General features: G+C 50.2%; 1 protein-coding gene across 2 annotated transcripts in view; it reads left to right on the forward strand.

The window, feature by feature from the left end:
* The window catches only part of Mrc2 (mannose receptor C type 2), a 56,132-nt gene that overhangs the window by 17,195 nt on the left and 21,082 nt on the right, over positions 1–17,855 (forward strand). For both annotated transcript variants that reach the window (XM_055592298.1, XM_055592299.1), the window contains exons 2-4: positions 14,674–15,075; positions 17,323–17,496; positions 17,654–17,818. In XM_055592298.1, the coding sequence (XP_055448273.1) occupies positions 14,674–15,075; positions 17,323–17,496; positions 17,654–17,818 (741 nt within the window). The remainder of the gene's footprint in view (positions 1–14,673; positions 15,076–17,322; positions 17,497–17,653; positions 17,819–17,855) is intronic.

Here is a 17,855-nt window from a genome sequence, read left to right on the forward strand (position 1 = left end):
GCTGCCACACCCATCTGTTAAGATTCTTAATAGTCACAGGCGAGAAAAGATTCTTAACTCCCTGGACTTAGAACCAGGCTGTGCTTTTAAAACCAAGGAAATCATCCTTGAAGTTGGGTCAGGAGCTTGACACTGCAGAGTGAAAAGCTCATCACGGGAAGGGTCACATTTTCTTAGTCATGTTGTTCAGGCTTGGAGAGGCAACTCAGGAAAGGAATGTAGTATGTCACAGAGAAGGGGCGCAGAGCGCCAAAGCCCTGCACTCTACCCCTCTCTCCCTCCACCTTCCCCTTCTCTGTAAGACAGGGAAACAGGGAGCTTTGAAACAAGCACGGATTCTGTTGGGTTTTTTTGCGGGGGGAGATGCAGTCTTCCCATGTGCACTGGAGTCCAGATGTCTACAGAGACTTTGCATCCACTTACAGGTGGTTGTGAGTCTCCCAACATGGGTGCTGGGAACCAGACCTGGGTCCTTTGCAAGACTACTGAGCCATCTCTCCAGTTCTCCAAGGTTTTTGTGTTGTTGCTGTTGTTGTTATTATTATTAAACATTTAAAGACTTATTTTTATGTGTTTGTCTTTTAAGTAACACCTGAAATCAAGGGTAGAATTTCTCAGCAGGTCCTCATTGGCTGGTTGGTTGAGGGTCTCCGTCGCCCAGAATCCTGGGGTCTCAGGTGTGGACCAGTACAAGTAGACTGTGTAGGATATCAGTAGAGCACTAAAGAGTGCTCATCACTCAGAGAAACAATGATGCGTAATCTGCCTCAGAGAGAGAGAGAAAGGAAGGGGAGGGAGAGAGGAAGGAAGGGGAGGGAGGGAGAGGGAAGGAGGAAAGTATTGGGAAAGAGAGGGGAAGGATAGAGGGGAGGACAGAGGGAGAGAAGAGAAAGGATGGCCTTAGGAGGAGGGGGGGCGGGAGAGGAGAGAGAAGGATGGAGGGGAGAGGTGGGGCTAGTCACCCCAATACCCCCCCCCCCATACACACAGTTTTTCTCAGCTCCTGTGTCTGCTTCCTGGCAGGCATGCTGGCTCACTGTTGTTGACCCTCAGGGAGAGAAGCTGGAAATTCACATCTTCATGTGAAATCTCTCAAGTGTTAAATGTTGGTTCACTTTTCTCTCCACATGAGGTGGAGGCCAAGGCAGCTTGTCTGTGAGCTCTATCAGTTTAAAATACCTCAGGAGCTATCTGGAGGAGCTATCTGGAGGCTCAGCTGAAGTCAGTCTTCCACCCTAAGCAAACTGGACATAGTGGTGCATGCCTGTAATCCCAGCACTTAGAAAGCTAGGGGGCAGGAGGATTGCTGGGACTTCAAGGTTAGCCAGGGCTCCATAGCAAGACCCTGTCTCACGACAAACAAAAATAGTCATTACGTGTATCGGTTTCATCATTTATCAAGTAGAGTTAATAGCTTTACCCAGCTCTCAGGGTTGCTGTGTTGCAACTAGAGACCTGGAGCTTTGCAAGTGTATGGTAAGCATTCACATATCCTGCTGTGTCTTGGTCCACAAATGCAGGGTGACCCTGTTTATGCTGGGACTGTCCTGGTTTCTTGTCTCTTGTACTGGTATAATTAGCACTAATACTCGATTTCTTTCTCATTGTTGAACACATGTTTTATGGGGACAACGCAGATGGCTCAGTGGGTATGAATGCTTGTTGCACAATTTTGAGGACCCAAGTTCAAATCCCCAGCACCCACATTAAAAAAAAAAAAAATCCAGATGTGACTGTACCAGAACCTGTAACCCTATCCCGCCCGGGAGCCAGCATTGCTGGTCGTCAGCCTGGCCCCAGGTTCAGGGAGAGCCTGTCTCAAGGGGATGAGGGGAAGAATGATAGAGTGAGGCCCTGCCTTCCACCCCACACGGACCCACACATGCATGCACAACAGACACACATACATTTCACACACACTGTGAGAGCCTTTGAGTTCAAGTGGTCATATCTGAAATACTCTTACCCAGAAATGAAATGGAATGTTAGTATCCTCAAGTCGTTATTTCTCAGGAACACATCATTATGTTTCAGGATAATTATATATTTCTTTTGTCTCTGTATGTGTATCTAAATTTCTCTCTCTTTTTTTTTTTTTTTAAGAAAAAAAGTTATTTGTGAGTGTGTGCCTGTGTGTATGTACATTTATGTAGATATCCAGAGTCCAGAAAAGTGTGGCAGATCCCCTAGAGATAAGAGTTACAGGGAGTTGTGGGGCACCTGACTTTGATGTCGGGACTCAAACTCAGGTCCTCTGCAAAAGCAGCAACTACCCTGTTTCTTAGATTTTTGAGACAGGGTTTCTCTGTACAGTCCTGGCTGTCCTGGAACTCACTTTATAGACCAGGCTGGCCTCGAACTCACAGAGACCCTCTGCCTCTGCCTCCGGAGTGCTGGGATTAAAGGCGTGTGTCACCGGGCCGGCGGCAATTGCTCTTAACCTCTGAGCCATCTCTCCAGACCCCTTAAAATGTTTACATAGAATTCCATGGAAAAGTGAAAAACCACAGGATGACCCAAGAGAGAGCTTTATTTCTGTTGGTGTTACGGCAAGCAGGAGGGCTTCTCATATTTCTATTTTTTTTTTGTCATAGAAAAAGCCCTGGTTTTTATTACTTAAAAAAAAAAAGCTTCATATTACTTTTGTTTTCTCAGTCCTATGCTTGTGCCTTCGACACTTCTACAACGATTTTCTGCTCCTCAGTGAGGAAGACACACCGATCCCATCACCAGGGCTTTTGAGTCAGTTTCGTTTTGGAGTCTGTGCTATGGGCAGGCCTACGCCGACATGTCAAATGAGGGTCTCTGAGCTGAGTGCCTCTAAGCACCGTCCCTGTAAGGGGAAAAATAATATTCCCAGTATTTTAGCTTTCAGTCCTTGGCCCCGCCCCACCAGTCAAAATGAAATGTAAAGAAATAGTGCTTTCCTCAAATTTGTGTGGGCGTCTCCAAGCACATCCAATCTGCCATCACCCCCCGTCAGTTATGGGAGTTGAACAGATAGACTCTTCTAAGCGATGTTATGAAATGATATGCTCACAGTTCCCTCCCACTCTTGGGAGCCTTGGGGAACGTGCCTTAATAAAGTACTGGCTGTTGTTGGTGGCAGAGCCTAGCAGGGCTGTCGAGGGCACAGGCTTTGGTGTGGATGTCTTCCACCCACGCGTGACCGGGTCTGGATTCTGGGTTTGGCCGGGGGCGATGGGGTTGGACTGTGCTGTTCCAGAAAACCGTTTCCTGCCGTTACCGTCACCGTATCCGAGGTTGTGAAAGTGCCCTCTTCGGGAAGGAAGTGGCTGTCGGGCTGCTTATTTTGGCTGTGGGCTCGCAGACGGCCTCTGGGGAGAGGACCTGGCAACCGTGCTGAAGGTTGGTGCAGGGCGCCCACCCCACAGAGAGGGACCTGCGCCAGGCCCCTGGGGATGCAAGCCCTCGAAGATGAGGGGGCTGCTGGGGTGCTTTGGGTCCTAGTGAACTGGAAGGAGTCGCCCCGAGGAGAGCAGAAAGGGCCTTTGGGGTCCTTCTGCCGCTTTGGTGGGCTCTGCCAGTTTCTTGGTCTTGGAAGATGAAGCCTGAGAAGGGACAGGCTGAAAAGCATTCTGAGAAGACAAAAGCCATCATGGTGGGCGAAATGAGCCCCAGCCTTCCATTTTGTTTGTGTGCATGTGTGGTTTTTTTTTTTTTTTTTTTTTTTTTTTTTTTGTAAATAAAGGTGTGTGTGTGTGCGCGCAAGTGAATTCTGGCCCTCTAAAAGAGCAGTGAGTGCCCTTAACCACTGATCCATCCCTCTAGCCTCTGTGTATGTTTTAGAACACAGGCTCACTATGTAGCCCAGGCTAGCCTTTAAGTAACAGTCATCCTGCCTCAAGCCTCCTGAGTGCTGGGATTGCAGGCATGTGCCACCATGCCTGGCTAAGAGCCAACACTCCCAACAAGAGAGAGAGAGAGAGAGAGAGCCAGGGTGGTGAAGATTTCTGTTCCCAGAGAACCCCAGGGTCCAAGCCCCACCGAGACCCTTCCCTGGGCCCGGACTTGCAGATCCAGGCTTCCCACTGTCTCCTGCAAGCTCTCTTGCAGTCAGTAGGGAGGCGAGAATCCCAGCCCTACTTACACTCATTCTGGTCAGACATACGCTAGCACACTGTCAACGCACTTAACACTAAACCAGAAGGAAGAGCATGTCCGGAACACAGTGACGGAGGAGTCCCACAGCGACTGGAGCAAGGGGCTGTACTCCAGCAAGTGTGCGAGCAGCCTCTGCTGCCGGGGAAGGTTTAGGCATGATGCCCCTGAGGCCGTGGGCGGCAAGCAGTTTGGATGGGCAGGAACTGGCCGCTGAGCAGGAGCAAGGGGCCCGCTTCAGGGTTGTAATGGGGTGGGGTGGGACAGGACTGTGTGCCTCGATGGAAAGGGATGGCTCTATCCCCTAGCCTGGGGTCAAGGTGTCTCCAGGTACCTGGGCACAGTCTAGCAGAGGGGATGTTGGGTGAACTGCTGGGTCCCTGGGGTTGGCCCCTAGGCAGGGCGGAGCTGGCAGCTTCTGCTGACTCAGGGACATTTCCAGGCCTGGCCTTTAAGGCCAATTGAAAACAGCTGCTTCTCTTGGCTGGCAGCCCTGTGGCCAGCCTCAGGCCCTCCCTGGGATGACCCCCTCACCTCTGCCTCTGTGTGACCTGGGGAGGGGAATAATAAGAGACAGACTGAAGGGCTGAAGGCCACCCTGCAATGTCCTCTTTAGGTCATCTCTCCCTCCTTCCCCATGAAGTCGCCAGTTCTGTAAGAGCTAAGCCATATGGTCGCTGGGCCCCCGGTTTCAGATTCCAGTGTCTGGCCTCTGCTCCTGCAGTCCCCCAACTTGGAACACCCTCCTGTTCTCGCCTCTGCTCACGCCTTCAGGGTTTCGATGTTACATGCTAGGTACGATGCTAGAATTAGCTTCTCGGCTGCTTCCTTCAGCTGTGATATCTTCAGCTTGTCACAGAGAGCAGCAGATTATCTGAGGGCTCAGACCTCTACTGGGTCTGCTCTGGAGGAATCTGGTAAGCCGCAGGGGCAGCGAGGAGGGTTTCTGTGGAGAAATAAAAGCTGCATTCAGCCTTTCCACCTCCCTTTCCACCCCTCCCCCCCACACTGGGGGACTTCAGCAGAGCATTCTGCATATGTGGAAGGGGAAGGTGACTTTGACGAGACAGACATCTCTTTGGTCAGGGCACACTGCTTTCAAACTCATTTTTCGGGGCCTAGAGAGATGGCTCAGTGCTTAAGAGCACTGTCTGCTCTTCCAGAGGACCTGGGTTCAATTCCTAGCACCCTCATGGCGGCTCACAACTGTCTGTAAATGCAGTTCCAAGGGACCTGACACCCTCACACCAATGCACATAAAACTAAATAAATTAAGAAAAAACAAACAACAAAACACTTTCCTCTGTGCATGGGAATAAATTTCCATGGCAATGTCCCGGATGTGCTGGAAGGGTTGACTGGAGTGTTTTTTCCTGGTGAGTGGTCTCTCTGGTGTCTGTAGCAGTACCGGAGAAATTGCTTTTATACTTCGGTTACTAGGAAATCCCTTTTCCACCCAGCACCATCCTTCCAACCATGCAGTATAAATTTGGGTTGGCCTGTAGCTTTCTTATGGATTGCTTCAGGGTGTCCATCTCTCCAGCTTCCCTGTCAACAGAGCGAGGGCAGAGGCCGTGTCATCTCACTTGTGTTTAACTTCCCTTCCAATAGGCTTGTGTCATCAGCGTGGGGCGAGAGGGCTGGCGGGCGGGTGGGAGCAACCAGAAGGGTGGTCAGGAGAACACACTGGGAATCCAGCCTCCCCTGAAAGGATCCACATGCCACCGAGGCCTCGGACACAGGGTCTGGCAAAGCAGAGCTTCCCAGAGAGTAAGGAAAATGGTGACGTGGGCGCTGGTGCCAAGGATTCTTTTGATTACCAGAACAGAAGCACAAACACAGACAGGCTCAACACGGAGCGGGGCTGTGACTCAGCGTCAGAGCGCTTGCTCAGGGTGCAAAGCCCTGGCAAAAAAAAGAGAAGGAGCAGACATGATTCCAAGTGACTCACAGAATGGAGGGCTGGGACAGCCACGGGGGCTCAGGGATGGAGACTGTGTGCCCAGTGTCATGGGGACGGCACTCTGTCTCCTTCCAGTGTTCAGCTCTGTTCCTTTCTGTGTTACCCCTTCAGGATAGGAAACGTGGCTGCTGGCAGCGCCCCTCTGGAAACCTTTGCAGAAAGAAAACTATCTTTATTCTAGGGGCATTCTCTGATTGGCCTCGTTTGAGTTTTGTGTTAGCTACGTCATGGTGGCCAGGGGGATTGGATACTGAGCGCCTGTGTGAGTGTGTGTATGTGTGTGTGTGTGTGTGTTGCCTGCAACTGAACACAGGGCTATATACTTGCTGAGCAACTGACAAACACACTTACATCCCTGGTCCTGAAATTCCTAACAAACCTCACATCCAACCAATGCCCAGTGCACAGGTCACTGACTACTTTTATGTACTTACTCATTCATAAATACGTAGTGAGCTGCAACTTGACAGGTAGCCCTGCTCCAGACGTGAGACAAGGGGTCCCTTTGTCCCGGGCAGGACCTCTGAGATCCTAGTAAGCGCAGGGGACTGGAATCTCTGAGATGGGGCACTTTCGCTCCCCGCACTGGCACACACCACCTGGGTGTGTGAGTGTGTTTGGGTGTGAATGAGGCTGGGGGGTCCCTTTGGGGGACATTAGGCCTCTGTGCTTGAGTCCTCTCCTGCCTGCTCCATATGAGCTTGGTGAGAACACAGAGAGCTAGGAGCAGTTCTCAGCAAGCCCACATCCCCTTCTCTCCCCGACCAGCACTTTCTACGGAGGCCATGTCCCTGCCCTCTCTCCAAGAGCCCTGGCCTCCTGGCTTGGCTGAGTCTCCAGTAGTCTCCTCAGGAATTCTCTCCACCTCTCCTTTGTTCTCTAGTTCTCCCCAGGTCTTTGTTCCTCATCGGGACCGGTTTTCAGTCACTAACACAGCAGCTCAGGACCTGCGTTATTCCCGTCTGCCCCTAGATCCTTCCAGTGGCTTCAGACCCTCAGAAGGCAACAGATCTCTCTTGTACACCCAGCCAGACACCTGGAACTTAAGGGCTTGTTTGTTCAAAGTCGGCGTCTTTCTCTAACTGGATTACAAACTCCAAGAAGGCAGAGACGGTGGTGGGTGCTAGGAATTTTCATGGGAAAGCTCTGCGAGCCTAAGCAAGCGCTCCGAGAAATGAGGTGGATTTGATCCCGGGTCTAGGGTGGTCACAGAAGGCCTTCCCCTCTGACTAACGGGACAGGGGGAACCTAGACCCTGAAAGGCACTGATATCCCAGCCCTTCTCTGGGTTTCAGTTTTCTCCTCTGTCAAGTGAAAGGGGCTTGGGGTGGTCTCTGCCAACTGGCATGGACCTCATTCGGTCTTCCCACTTGACATTTATTATCACGGCTTCAGAGCTGAGCTGTGGATTATCTGGCTGAGAACAAGATTCTCTCCCACTGGAAGCCCGCACCAGCCAGAGGTTTTGAACCCTTTTATCCAGGCCTGTCTCTGAAAAACATCTATAAAAGCAAGGAATATTTTCCGCCTCTTTCCGGGCCCAGGCCCTTTCCTTAACCCTTTCTACGCTCACTTTCATTTGCTGCTGTCTTCCCTGGAGTGGAGTTTCACAGAAGAAAATAGCCAAACCTGGGGATTGTGATGATGGTTTGGTGGGACAGAGACCTTGCTCTGCAAACATGAGGGCCTCAGTTCAATCTCCTGTGTTTATGCAAACTGCCAGCTCCGGCTGTGTGTGCACCTGTAACCCCATCACTGTGGGGCAGGGACCGGAGGAGCCTGCAGCTCCTTGCTTGCCAGTCCAGCTGGCCCAGTGAGAGCCTCTGATTCAAGGGAATAGAGCAGAGATCAACAAAGCAGCATGTTGGCCTCTAAACATGGCATATGGGTTCATGGACCCACATACATGACGAGCATACATCATAGCACGCACACACACACACACACACACACACACACTTGTGCTCACACAAGGATACTCAACCTTAAAGGAAGATTGAGTAGGTCCGGGTCAAATCCTGGGCCCAGTTATATTTCTCTGCTCCAGAAATAGAGGGTCATTTGAACAGTTAGTAAGGTTATAAACAACAGAAGTTTATTTGGTCCCAGATTGGGAGGCAAAGAAGTCACAGGTCAAGAAGCCAACAGAAACTGTGTCTGGTGAGGCTAAGTCCTCCCACACAGCCGTCGTCTCACGGTTACATCATGGGTTGGAAGGGTGGGGATACTCACGTAGCTCGGGTTGGCTTTGAACTCCAGGATGCAGCCAAGGATGACCTTGAGCTGACACTCCCTTACTCCCACCCTCTGCTTGGTGGTGGTGCGATGGCAGGCACGCACCCGCCACGCCTGATCCGTGCAGTGCTGAGGAGTGAATCCTGCGTGCTAGGCAAGCCCTCTGCCAGCAGAGCTACACCCTAGCCCCCAGGGAGTCTTTATGAGGGCATGAATCCTATTTAATTAATGGTATGACTCCAGTAACCTCAGCACTCCCTCGAGTCCCACACCCTAACACCATCACCCCCGGGATGAAGATTTCAAAATAGACGTGTAGGAGAAGGGTACGAGTACTCAGAGGAGAAAGGAAGGGGCGGGTTAAGCGTGGAGAACTCAGTAATAGAAAGTTTAACTGTGGCGGCCACTCATCAGGTGGCATCTCAGGAAGTTCATGTGCATTTTGCCAGAGAGGACCCCCCCCCCACACACACACACACACACTGTCAGGATAGAGGGCAGGGCCCCATCAAACCTCCCATCGAGGTATCTTGACAGGTGTTTGTGGCCCAGCACATTAGACAGGGAACAGAAAGGCAGGCCGATTGGCTGTTGTTCTGACCTAGGTATGAGATTCAGGCAAGCGTGCACTTGTTACCCGGCGTCTGCTAAGCACTGCTGTGTGTCAGCCGTAGTGATGGAGAAGACACAGCAAGCCCTCGGGACCTGAGAAGCAAGAGGGGAGAGAAGAAAATGCATAGAGCTTGTGGGACAGTAAGGTCTGCTTCTGGAAATGGTAGGCCAGCTTGTTTAAGTCTAACTCTACGACCAAGACTGCGTAGAGACTAAGGATAAAATACGATATGTGACAGTCTGGAGGCACTGGAGAAGAACCGAGACTGGACAGATGTAGAGAGGGGGGAATATCTGAAAGCAAAAAGCAAGGTGGGTGAGCTAGATGGCTTAGCTGGTAGGGATGCCTGCCACCAAACCTGGAGATCCGAGTTCAATCCCCAGGATGCAAACGATGGAGGGAGAGACCTGACTTCCTGCGTCTTGTGCATGCATGGACACACACACACATACACAAACAGAGGTTGCAAATGTTAAAATGTAATAAAAGAAAGACTTTTTTGTTTGTGTTTAGAGACAGGGTTTCTCTGTGTAGTCCTGGATGTCCTGGACTCACTTTGTAGACCAGGCTGGCCTCAAACTCGAAGAGATCTGCCTGCCTCTGCCTCCCTACGTGCTGGTATTACAGGCATGCAGAAAGTATATTCTTTTTTTTTAATTTTACATGAGAGCTCTATCTGCAGGTCACCTGCGTGCCAGAAGAGGGCATCAGACCCAAGTACAGATGGTTGTGAACCACCATGTGGTTGTTGGGAATTGAACTCAGGACCTCTGGAAGAGCAGACAGAGCTTTTAACCGCTGAGCCATCTGTCCAGCTTCAAGGAAGTATATTCTTAAAAAGAAAAGAAAACTAGGCGAGTGGTGTGTTGAGTAACTTTTCCCTGAGCACACTGCCGAGCTTGAGGGACTGACTGGGGCTGCAGAAACAGAGAAATGAGTTTGGGGTAACTAAAAAGGCTACAGGTCAACAAGGAAGGCTCTAGGAAGGAAGCACAGGATTTCTTTTGGACCTCTTCAACCCTGCCCCCACTCATGGTTCCTGAGTTGAGCATATGTGGGGTGGGGCCCAGGTCCCCACGTCGAGACAGAAACCTCGGCTGGAGGCAGGCAGAAGTTGAAGTTCCAGAGTCCAAGGCTAAGGCAGGGTACACCCTAAGCGTTAAGCCTGAAACCTAGCTTCCACAGGATCCAAGTGGTTCACGGTGGACTTGACTGCCTGTCAAACAGAACTTGACATTCTTGATAGAAAGATATGAAAACATCCCATTCCCTGCGGCACACCATTCACCAGACCCAACGTGCAATAGAACCCCCGTGATGGCTGATGTGTAATGAGACTTAGTAGACAGGGGGACTGGAGAGGTGGCTCAGCTGTTAAAGAGCACTTGCTACTCCTCCAGATGACCCAGGTTTGGTTCCCAGCACCCACATGGCAGCTCACAATCACTGTAACGCCAGCTTTTGGGGATCCAGCGCCCCCTTCTGGCATCCTTAGGCACTGCATGCATGCGGTGTACATACATACACTCAGGTACACAGTAAATAAACAAATGTAGGAAAATTAGTAGGCGTTATCCACAATGTCTAGTAAACAGTAAAAAGTGCCAGATAATGTAGGGATCAGATTTGCAGGTAACTCAGTTGAGGGGAGGGGGGGAAGTCAAAAGTAAGTATCATAAGGAAAATTATAATCAAACCACAAAATAGAGGACATCTGTGGTTTATTAGGAGATTAGAGAGGGTCTCTAAAGATATAATTTTTGTTTTGTTTTTTGAGACAGGGTTTCTTTGTGTAGCTCTGGCTGTTTTGGGACTTGTTTTGTAGACCAGGATGGTCTCAAACTCAAGAGATCCGCCTGTCTCTGCCTCCCGAATACTGGGATCAAAGGTGTGCACTACCACCATCTAAGCAATATATTTTTTTCTTGTCTTCTGAAATGTGAATTGTTGGGTGGAGGAAACATCACAAACGCCCTGCGACTGGAAATGGCTAAATGGGGTAAGGAAGTCAGTGCAGCTTGCAGAAGAGAACTAGCGCGATCTGAGCTCACACAGGCGGTACGGCTTCTGTGTACAAAAAGTCATCACTCAGATGTTTACAGGAGGGTTGTCGTAGGTAAGGTTTCTATTGCTGAGGTGAAACACCATGACCAAGGCAACCTGGGGAGGAAAGGGTTTATTTGGCTTCTGCTTCCATATCACTGTTCATCACTGAAGGAAGTCAGGGCAGGGACTTGGAGGCAGGAGCGGATGCAGAGGCTGTGGACAGGTGCTGCTTATTGACTTTCTCCCCACGGCTTGCTCAGCCTGCTTCCCACAAAGGGCGGGGCCCTCCCCCATCAAGCACTTACTGAGAAAATACCCTACAGGCTTGCCTACAGCCCAATCTTCTGGAGGCATTTTCTCAGGTGAACCTCTCTCCTCCCAGATGACTTGGCTAGTGTCAGGTTGCCCTAAAACCAGCCAGCACAGTAGGACTTAGCGGCATCCGTTCTTGTGGCCCCTAGAAAGGAGCTTGGACTTTATTTGAAAAATGATGAAGTGTTTTTTGAAGGAATTTGAGCAAGCCATTGCTTCTTTTTCTTTTATTACTATGAGGTTATCTCTCTCTGTGTATACTTGTGGACATGGGTACAAGTATATGTGAGTAAGGAGGTCAGAGGTCAATCACCATCCCACATCCTCAGTTCCTCTCCACCTTAGTGTTTTTGAGCCTAGGTCTCTCACTCAACCTGGAGCTCAACAATTGGCTAGTCTGGCTGGCCACTGAGCCTCAGGATCCCCCTGCCTCTGTGCTCCCCACTCCTCAGCTCTAGGGTCACAGGCGTGGGCCACCATGCCCAGCTTTTCCTCAGGTGCTGGGGGTCTAAACTCAGGTCCTTGTGCCTGCCCGGCAAATGCTATTCACTGAGCCATCTCCCTGGCCTCTCACTTTTCTGTATGTGTGGTGCTGGGAATTTAACCCTCATGTGAGTTGGGCAACTCCACTGCTGAGGTGCACCCCCAGGCTTTCATTTCAAATATCTAAAAGCCAATGATCTGTCACATGGTTAGCTTTGTGCGCATACATTTCAGTTTTATGTTGCATTATTAATATTTTTCTCATAATATATTTATTAATATTGATGAAAGCTCACTTTATACTAGGGAATCAACTCCTTGCCTCTAAGAAGTTACATGTGGTTTTATAATTTGATTTCTCTCTTTGTTTTCGGAGAGAAGGTCTTCTGTAGCCCAGACTGGCCTTGAGCTCACGGTGTGTAGCCAAGACCGACCTTAAATTCCTGCTCCTCTTCCCTCCACTTCCCAAGTGCTGGGATCACAGTCCCATGTCACCACACCAGCCAACCTTTGAGTTTGACTTTGCTTTTGACATTTATCTTGCCATGAAAAAAATGATATTTCATGGAACCCGTCCCTTTCCTTATGGCCTTCAATGCTCTGATATTATTTTAAGTGGTTTAAAAAAATTTTTTTTTTTCTCAAATACATTTACACCTTTGGAAGAGCATTCTGGCTGCTCATGGCAAATGGACTCTAGAGAGTTGAAAAGACCAACACAGGAGTCGCAAGAATGCGGGGTTTGAACTGAAGAGACTGAGTCCAAATTGCAACTCCATCTTTGACCAGCCTTGGAACTGCAGTTTTTAAATCCCTTGTCTGTCCTTCGCCTCTAACTCATAGACACTGTCTCCCGGACCCAGCTCCGCTCTGCCTGTGTATCAATTATCCTCTCTAACCTCTGCAGCACTCTGCAGTGAAGAACTCTGTCAGAAAGAGGTCAGGCTCCCACCCAAGCTGCGTACGACTCATTAACAAGTTATCCTGAAGCGCTAGTGTCTTGCCGTCCTAGTCTCTGTTTCTATTGCTGCTATAAAGTGCCCTGATAAAAGCAATTTACCGGAAAGTTCTTCACCCACAGTTCCGGGCTACTGTCAATCATTGCAGGGAACTCAGGGCGGCAGGAACTTCAGGCAGCTAGTCACAGGATTAATGCTTGCTTGTCCTGAGCTCGGCCTCTCCACTCTCCTATGCTTCCGGGTTCCTTGCCTAGGGAATGGTACCACCCAAAGTGGGCGGCCTTCCCGTTTAAATTACTGTAATCAAGATAATCCCCCATAGACGCTCACACAGGTCGACCTGATCAGATGGGCCCTCACTGATACTCTCCTCGGTTGGTTCTAGATGGCGTCAGAGTGACATTTCAAACTAACCATCACACTGGTGGCTACAAAAGTTCTCTGCAGGCTGGAATGTGCAGTAAATGCATGTTGTATGCAAAGGTGGCAGCCTGAGCACAAGAGGAGGGTAGTGAAATGTGAGTGTCAGAGAGATCCCGGTTTGTTTACTGTCTGGGGGACACTGTAAGTCACTTTGTGTTTCATTCATTCATTCATCTTTTATTTATATGTATATGAGTGCTCTAGCTGCATGTACACCTGCAGGCCAGAAGAGGGCATCAGATCACATTATTGATGGTTGTGAGCCACCATGTGGTTGCTGGGAATCGAACTCAGGACCTCTGAAAGAGCAGACAGTGCTCTTAACCGCAGAGCCATCTCTCCAGCGCTCCCCACCGGCTTTGTGTTTTTAAGCCTCAGTCTATCCTCTCTTTTATTTTTTTTCCTTCTCTCTCGTCTCCCTTGAGACGCCATTTACATATTATAACACTTATCCATTCACAGTGTAGTTCATTAGGTTTTAGAATATTCTCATGATAATTTTACTCTAAAGCATTTTCATCATTCTTCCTACCCACGAAACATCTTTAAAAAAAATTTTTTTTTAAAGCAACCATTTCCTATTCCTATATACCAGACTCCTAGTCTGCCACTAATTTACTTTCTGTTTTTACCCATTCCAGCTTTGTGTTTTGATCTGAAACTGTTCTTGGGGTGGATTGGATTCCCCTGTATCTTCCTCACAGGGGTGTGCTCTCCAAGGAAGTGGGTGAGAAGATGCAAGGTGGAGGAAACTAGAGGACTTAATTGCACTGACTTAAAAAACAAAACAAAACAAAAAACCCAATCAACCCACAGCATTCAAGAGTTATTGGGGTGTGTGAGTCTTTCACTATGGAGGAGGAGTGGATCAGAAGGAAGGAAGATCTGGAAGGAAAAGGATGAGCTCAGTGAAGTTGAGTCTAAGGTAGACACCTCTACCCAGCCCTGTAAGGGATTCCGGCAGATACAATCCTCCTTTGTCCTGTTGGGGACATGCCAAGAACCCCAGTGCAGGCCTGAGGCCATAGTTAGTGCCAGACCCGAAACACAATGTGTTTTCCCTATAAATATGTACCTGTGATAAAGTTTAATAAAGTTTAATTGGGCATAGTAAGAAATTAATGATAAGGAAATGGGACAATTATAAAAATACCATAATGAGGGTTATTTAAAATGCAGGGGTTATTTAATTCTAGAGTTTTCCGTTTTAGATCTTTGGACAGCAGTTGGCAAAAGGTAACTGAAGAAAATGAAACCACAGATAAAGGGCCTGTGTGTACAAAGCATTGGATGTGCTGGTGGAGAGTTAGGTTTGACTTTAGAGTTGGGCAGAGGCCTGGATCTGGCTTTCAGGTGGCATGGGGCTGAACAGGAATGGGTTATGCCACCTCTGGGCACAGGGACATAGCAGTGAAGACCAAGTGATTTAACACGAGACGAGTGCTGGGCAATGGTCAGTGCTGGTAGGCCAGTCACCGAGGCCACGTGTGATGACTCCTTCCTGCCTTTCCTTCCAGAGCCCGATGTCTTCCTCATCTTCAGCCAGGGCATGCAGGGCTGCCTGGAGGCCCAGGGCGTGCAGGTCCGAATCGCTCCAGCCTGCAATGCCAGCCTCCCCGCCCAGCGCTGGAAGTGGGTCTCTCGGAATCGACTCTTCAACCTCGGTGCCATGCAGTGCCTGGGCACAGGCTGGCCGGTCACCAACGCCACGGTTTCCCTGGGCATGTATGAATGTGACCGAGAGGCTTTGAGTCTTCGCTGGCACTGCCGGACGCTGGGGGACCAGTTGTCCCTGCTTCTGGGGGCCCGAGCTGGCAACGCATCGAAGCCCGGCGCCCTTGAGCGGGGTGACCAGTCCCGCAGTGGCCAGTGGACCGTCTACGGCACTGAGGAAGACCTGTGTGCCCGGCCGTACTATGGTGAGGGGCTACTTGCCAGCAAGAGGTGCCAAAGGAACAGGCCTGGGTTAACAAGGCCTCGGACGGCTGTGGACGCCTGACAGTCACTGTTTAATAGGAAGACATTTTAAATAATCAGGAAAATTGACTGCAAAAGGTTTAATTTACCTTTTTTTTTTTTTTTAAATCAAAATTAGAGGCTGGGGAGATGGCTCAGTCAGTCAAGTGCCCGAGGACCCAGGCTAAATCCCCAGAGTCTGCATAAAAAAGGACATAGGTAGGGCACATGCTTATCATCTCAGCACTGGGAAGTGCTTCAGGGCTAGCCAGCCTGGCTGACTCTGTAAGTCCTTGGCTAATGAGAGAACCCAGGGTGCGCTGGGCGGTGGTGGCACACTTTTAATCCCAGTGCTCGGAGGCAGAGGCAGGCAGGTGTCTTGAGTTTGAGGCCAGCCTGGTCTACAGAGCGAGTTCCAGGGGTGACACAGAGAAACCCTGTCTCAGAAAACAAACAGAAAGAAAGAAAGAAAGAAAAAGAAAGAAGGAATGAAGAAACAAAGGAAAAAAGGAAGGAAAGACCCTACCTAGATAACTCAAAGGGGGGGAAAAGATTAGAAACAAACATTGCCAAGAAAATTATAATCCCATGAAACAGAGGATAGCTGGTTTCTTGGGAGATTAGAGAGGGTCTTTCTGAAGATGTGACCTTTTTCATCTGACATATAAATTGTCAGGTGGAGGAGACGGTGCAAAGGTCTTGAGGCTGGAAACAACCGAACAGGGACGTGGAGGTTGGCGCTGTCATCTAGCTTCCGCATGCACACGTGTGCACGTGAATACATATCCACATACATGTAGGCACCCACGCACGCGTGTGCACACACATAAAATTAAAAATTTGGCGCCAGCAAGGTGGCTCAGTGGGTAGAGGTGCCTGCTGCCTGAAGCCTCCAAGCCGGACGTAGAGAAATAACTCCTCATAGTTGTCCTTTGTCACTCTCTCTCTCACACACACACTCACAAATAAATGGATAAATAAATGTGACAGAAATGTAAAGATTAAAAAGCAGAAATGAAGAGAATTTCGAAATTAGCTTGTATCATCCCACAAAGTGACGGAGGACATGAAAGGCACAGATCCTCCCTAGGCTCAGGGAAAGTGGCATGATGACAGGAGTGGCTGTGGGGAGTAATCTGATTTTTCTGGAAAAAGGCTAACACGATAAAGAGGATTGCACTGAGCCTCAAGTGTGCCGAGCCCAGCTAGAGGTCTTAGGGAATGCTGCTGAGTAAGATTTGGAAGCGCCTCAGGCAGGCGTTGTGGCTCGGCCTTATACTCCCAGGGTTGGGGCGGTGGAGGCAGGAGGACCAAGGCTAGCCCTGACTACACAGTATGTTGGAGGCCAACCTGGGCTAAGTCTCAAAGACGGGGGACAGGGGGAGGGGGGCTACAAGCATTTTGAACTGAGAGGAGACGGGAAAAGGGGTCCAGTGAGCCACTCCTAAGCTGCGCTAGTTATGATGACAATAGCTGCGTGGTATCCAGGCTGGTGAGATGGCTCAGTGAGCCAGACAGTTTGAGTTCAGTCCCCGGGACCCCATTGTGGAAGGAGAGAACCATCTCCCGAAGTTGTCCTCTGACCTTTATATGTTAGATATCTCCTCCCCTAAATAAACTGCAGTCAATTTTTAAAAATCCCGATAGCATATTCAAATAATGAATTAAGAGGATTTAAGGTTAATGCTGCTTATAAAAATGAATAGCCCGAAGTTGAAGGTCTCCCCCCCTTCCCAGATCTCTCAGGAGAGGTCCTTTGTCAACACCACCAGGTTTCAGAGGTGGTTAGTGGGGATCTTAGTCACTCAAGAGCTGGTGACCAGATCTGTCTTTGGAATTCTTTCCTGGAAGGACAACCGTGTTCCAAGATAGAATGTTTAGGGACAGCCCCGAACCTTGGTTAGGTGGCGAGCTGGCTCAGCCCTCTGCCGCTGGAAAGACATGGAAGGAGTTGGGAAGGCCTTTTCTCACTTAGTGGGGGTGTGCAGGAGGCCTGTCCCATGTCCCTCTGCGGCTGTCTCTGCTGCAAGAGTTGGTTCTCTCTTTAAAGCAGTCTCTGGTGCCGTTGCCTCCCAGCCCCAGAGGCCCCTGCCCGCTCCCATACTCCCAGTCTCTGGGGTTAATATAGGGGGTCTTTCCCTCAGGCGTGAGGGAAGCAGGCCTGTGGAGGTCCAGGCATGGCCCCAAGGCATGGCTCTCTTCTCCTGTAGAGGTCTACACCATCCAGGGAAACTCCCACGGAAAGCCCTGTACCATCCCCTTCAAGTACGACAACCAGTGGTTCCATGGCTGCACCAGCACGGGCCGGGAAGATGGACACCTGTGGTGTGCCACCACCCAGGACTATGGCAAAGATGAGCGCTGGGGATTCTGCCCCATCAAGAGTGAGGAGCAGACGGGGGCGGGAGGGCCCCTGGAGGGAGGCTGGGGATGAGGAGCAGGAAGCTGGGGGGGGCTGAGGGGGGGAAGTTGCCCCCCCCCCCCTCCTCCTCCTGCGTGGGAGTTGGGGAGGAACCCATGGCCCATCTGCGGTGGTGGCAGGTAATGACTGTGAGACGTTCTGGGACAAAGACCAGCTGACTGACAGCTGTTACCAGTTCAACTTCCAATCCACGCTGTCCTGGAGGGAGGCCTGGGCCAGCTGTGAGCAGCAGGGCGCAGACCTGCTGAGCATCACCGAGATCCACGAGCAGACGTACATCAACGGTGAGGGCAAGGGCGCCCCCCCCCCCCCCCCCCCCCC

Source organism: Psammomys obesus, unplaced genomic scaffold (genome assembly GCF_907164565.1).
Source record: "Psammomys obesus unplaced genomic scaffold, mPsaObe1.curated_primary_1811, whole genome shotgun sequence".
NCBI lineage: Eukaryota > Metazoa > Chordata > Mammalia > Rodentia > Muridae > Psammomys > Psammomys obesus.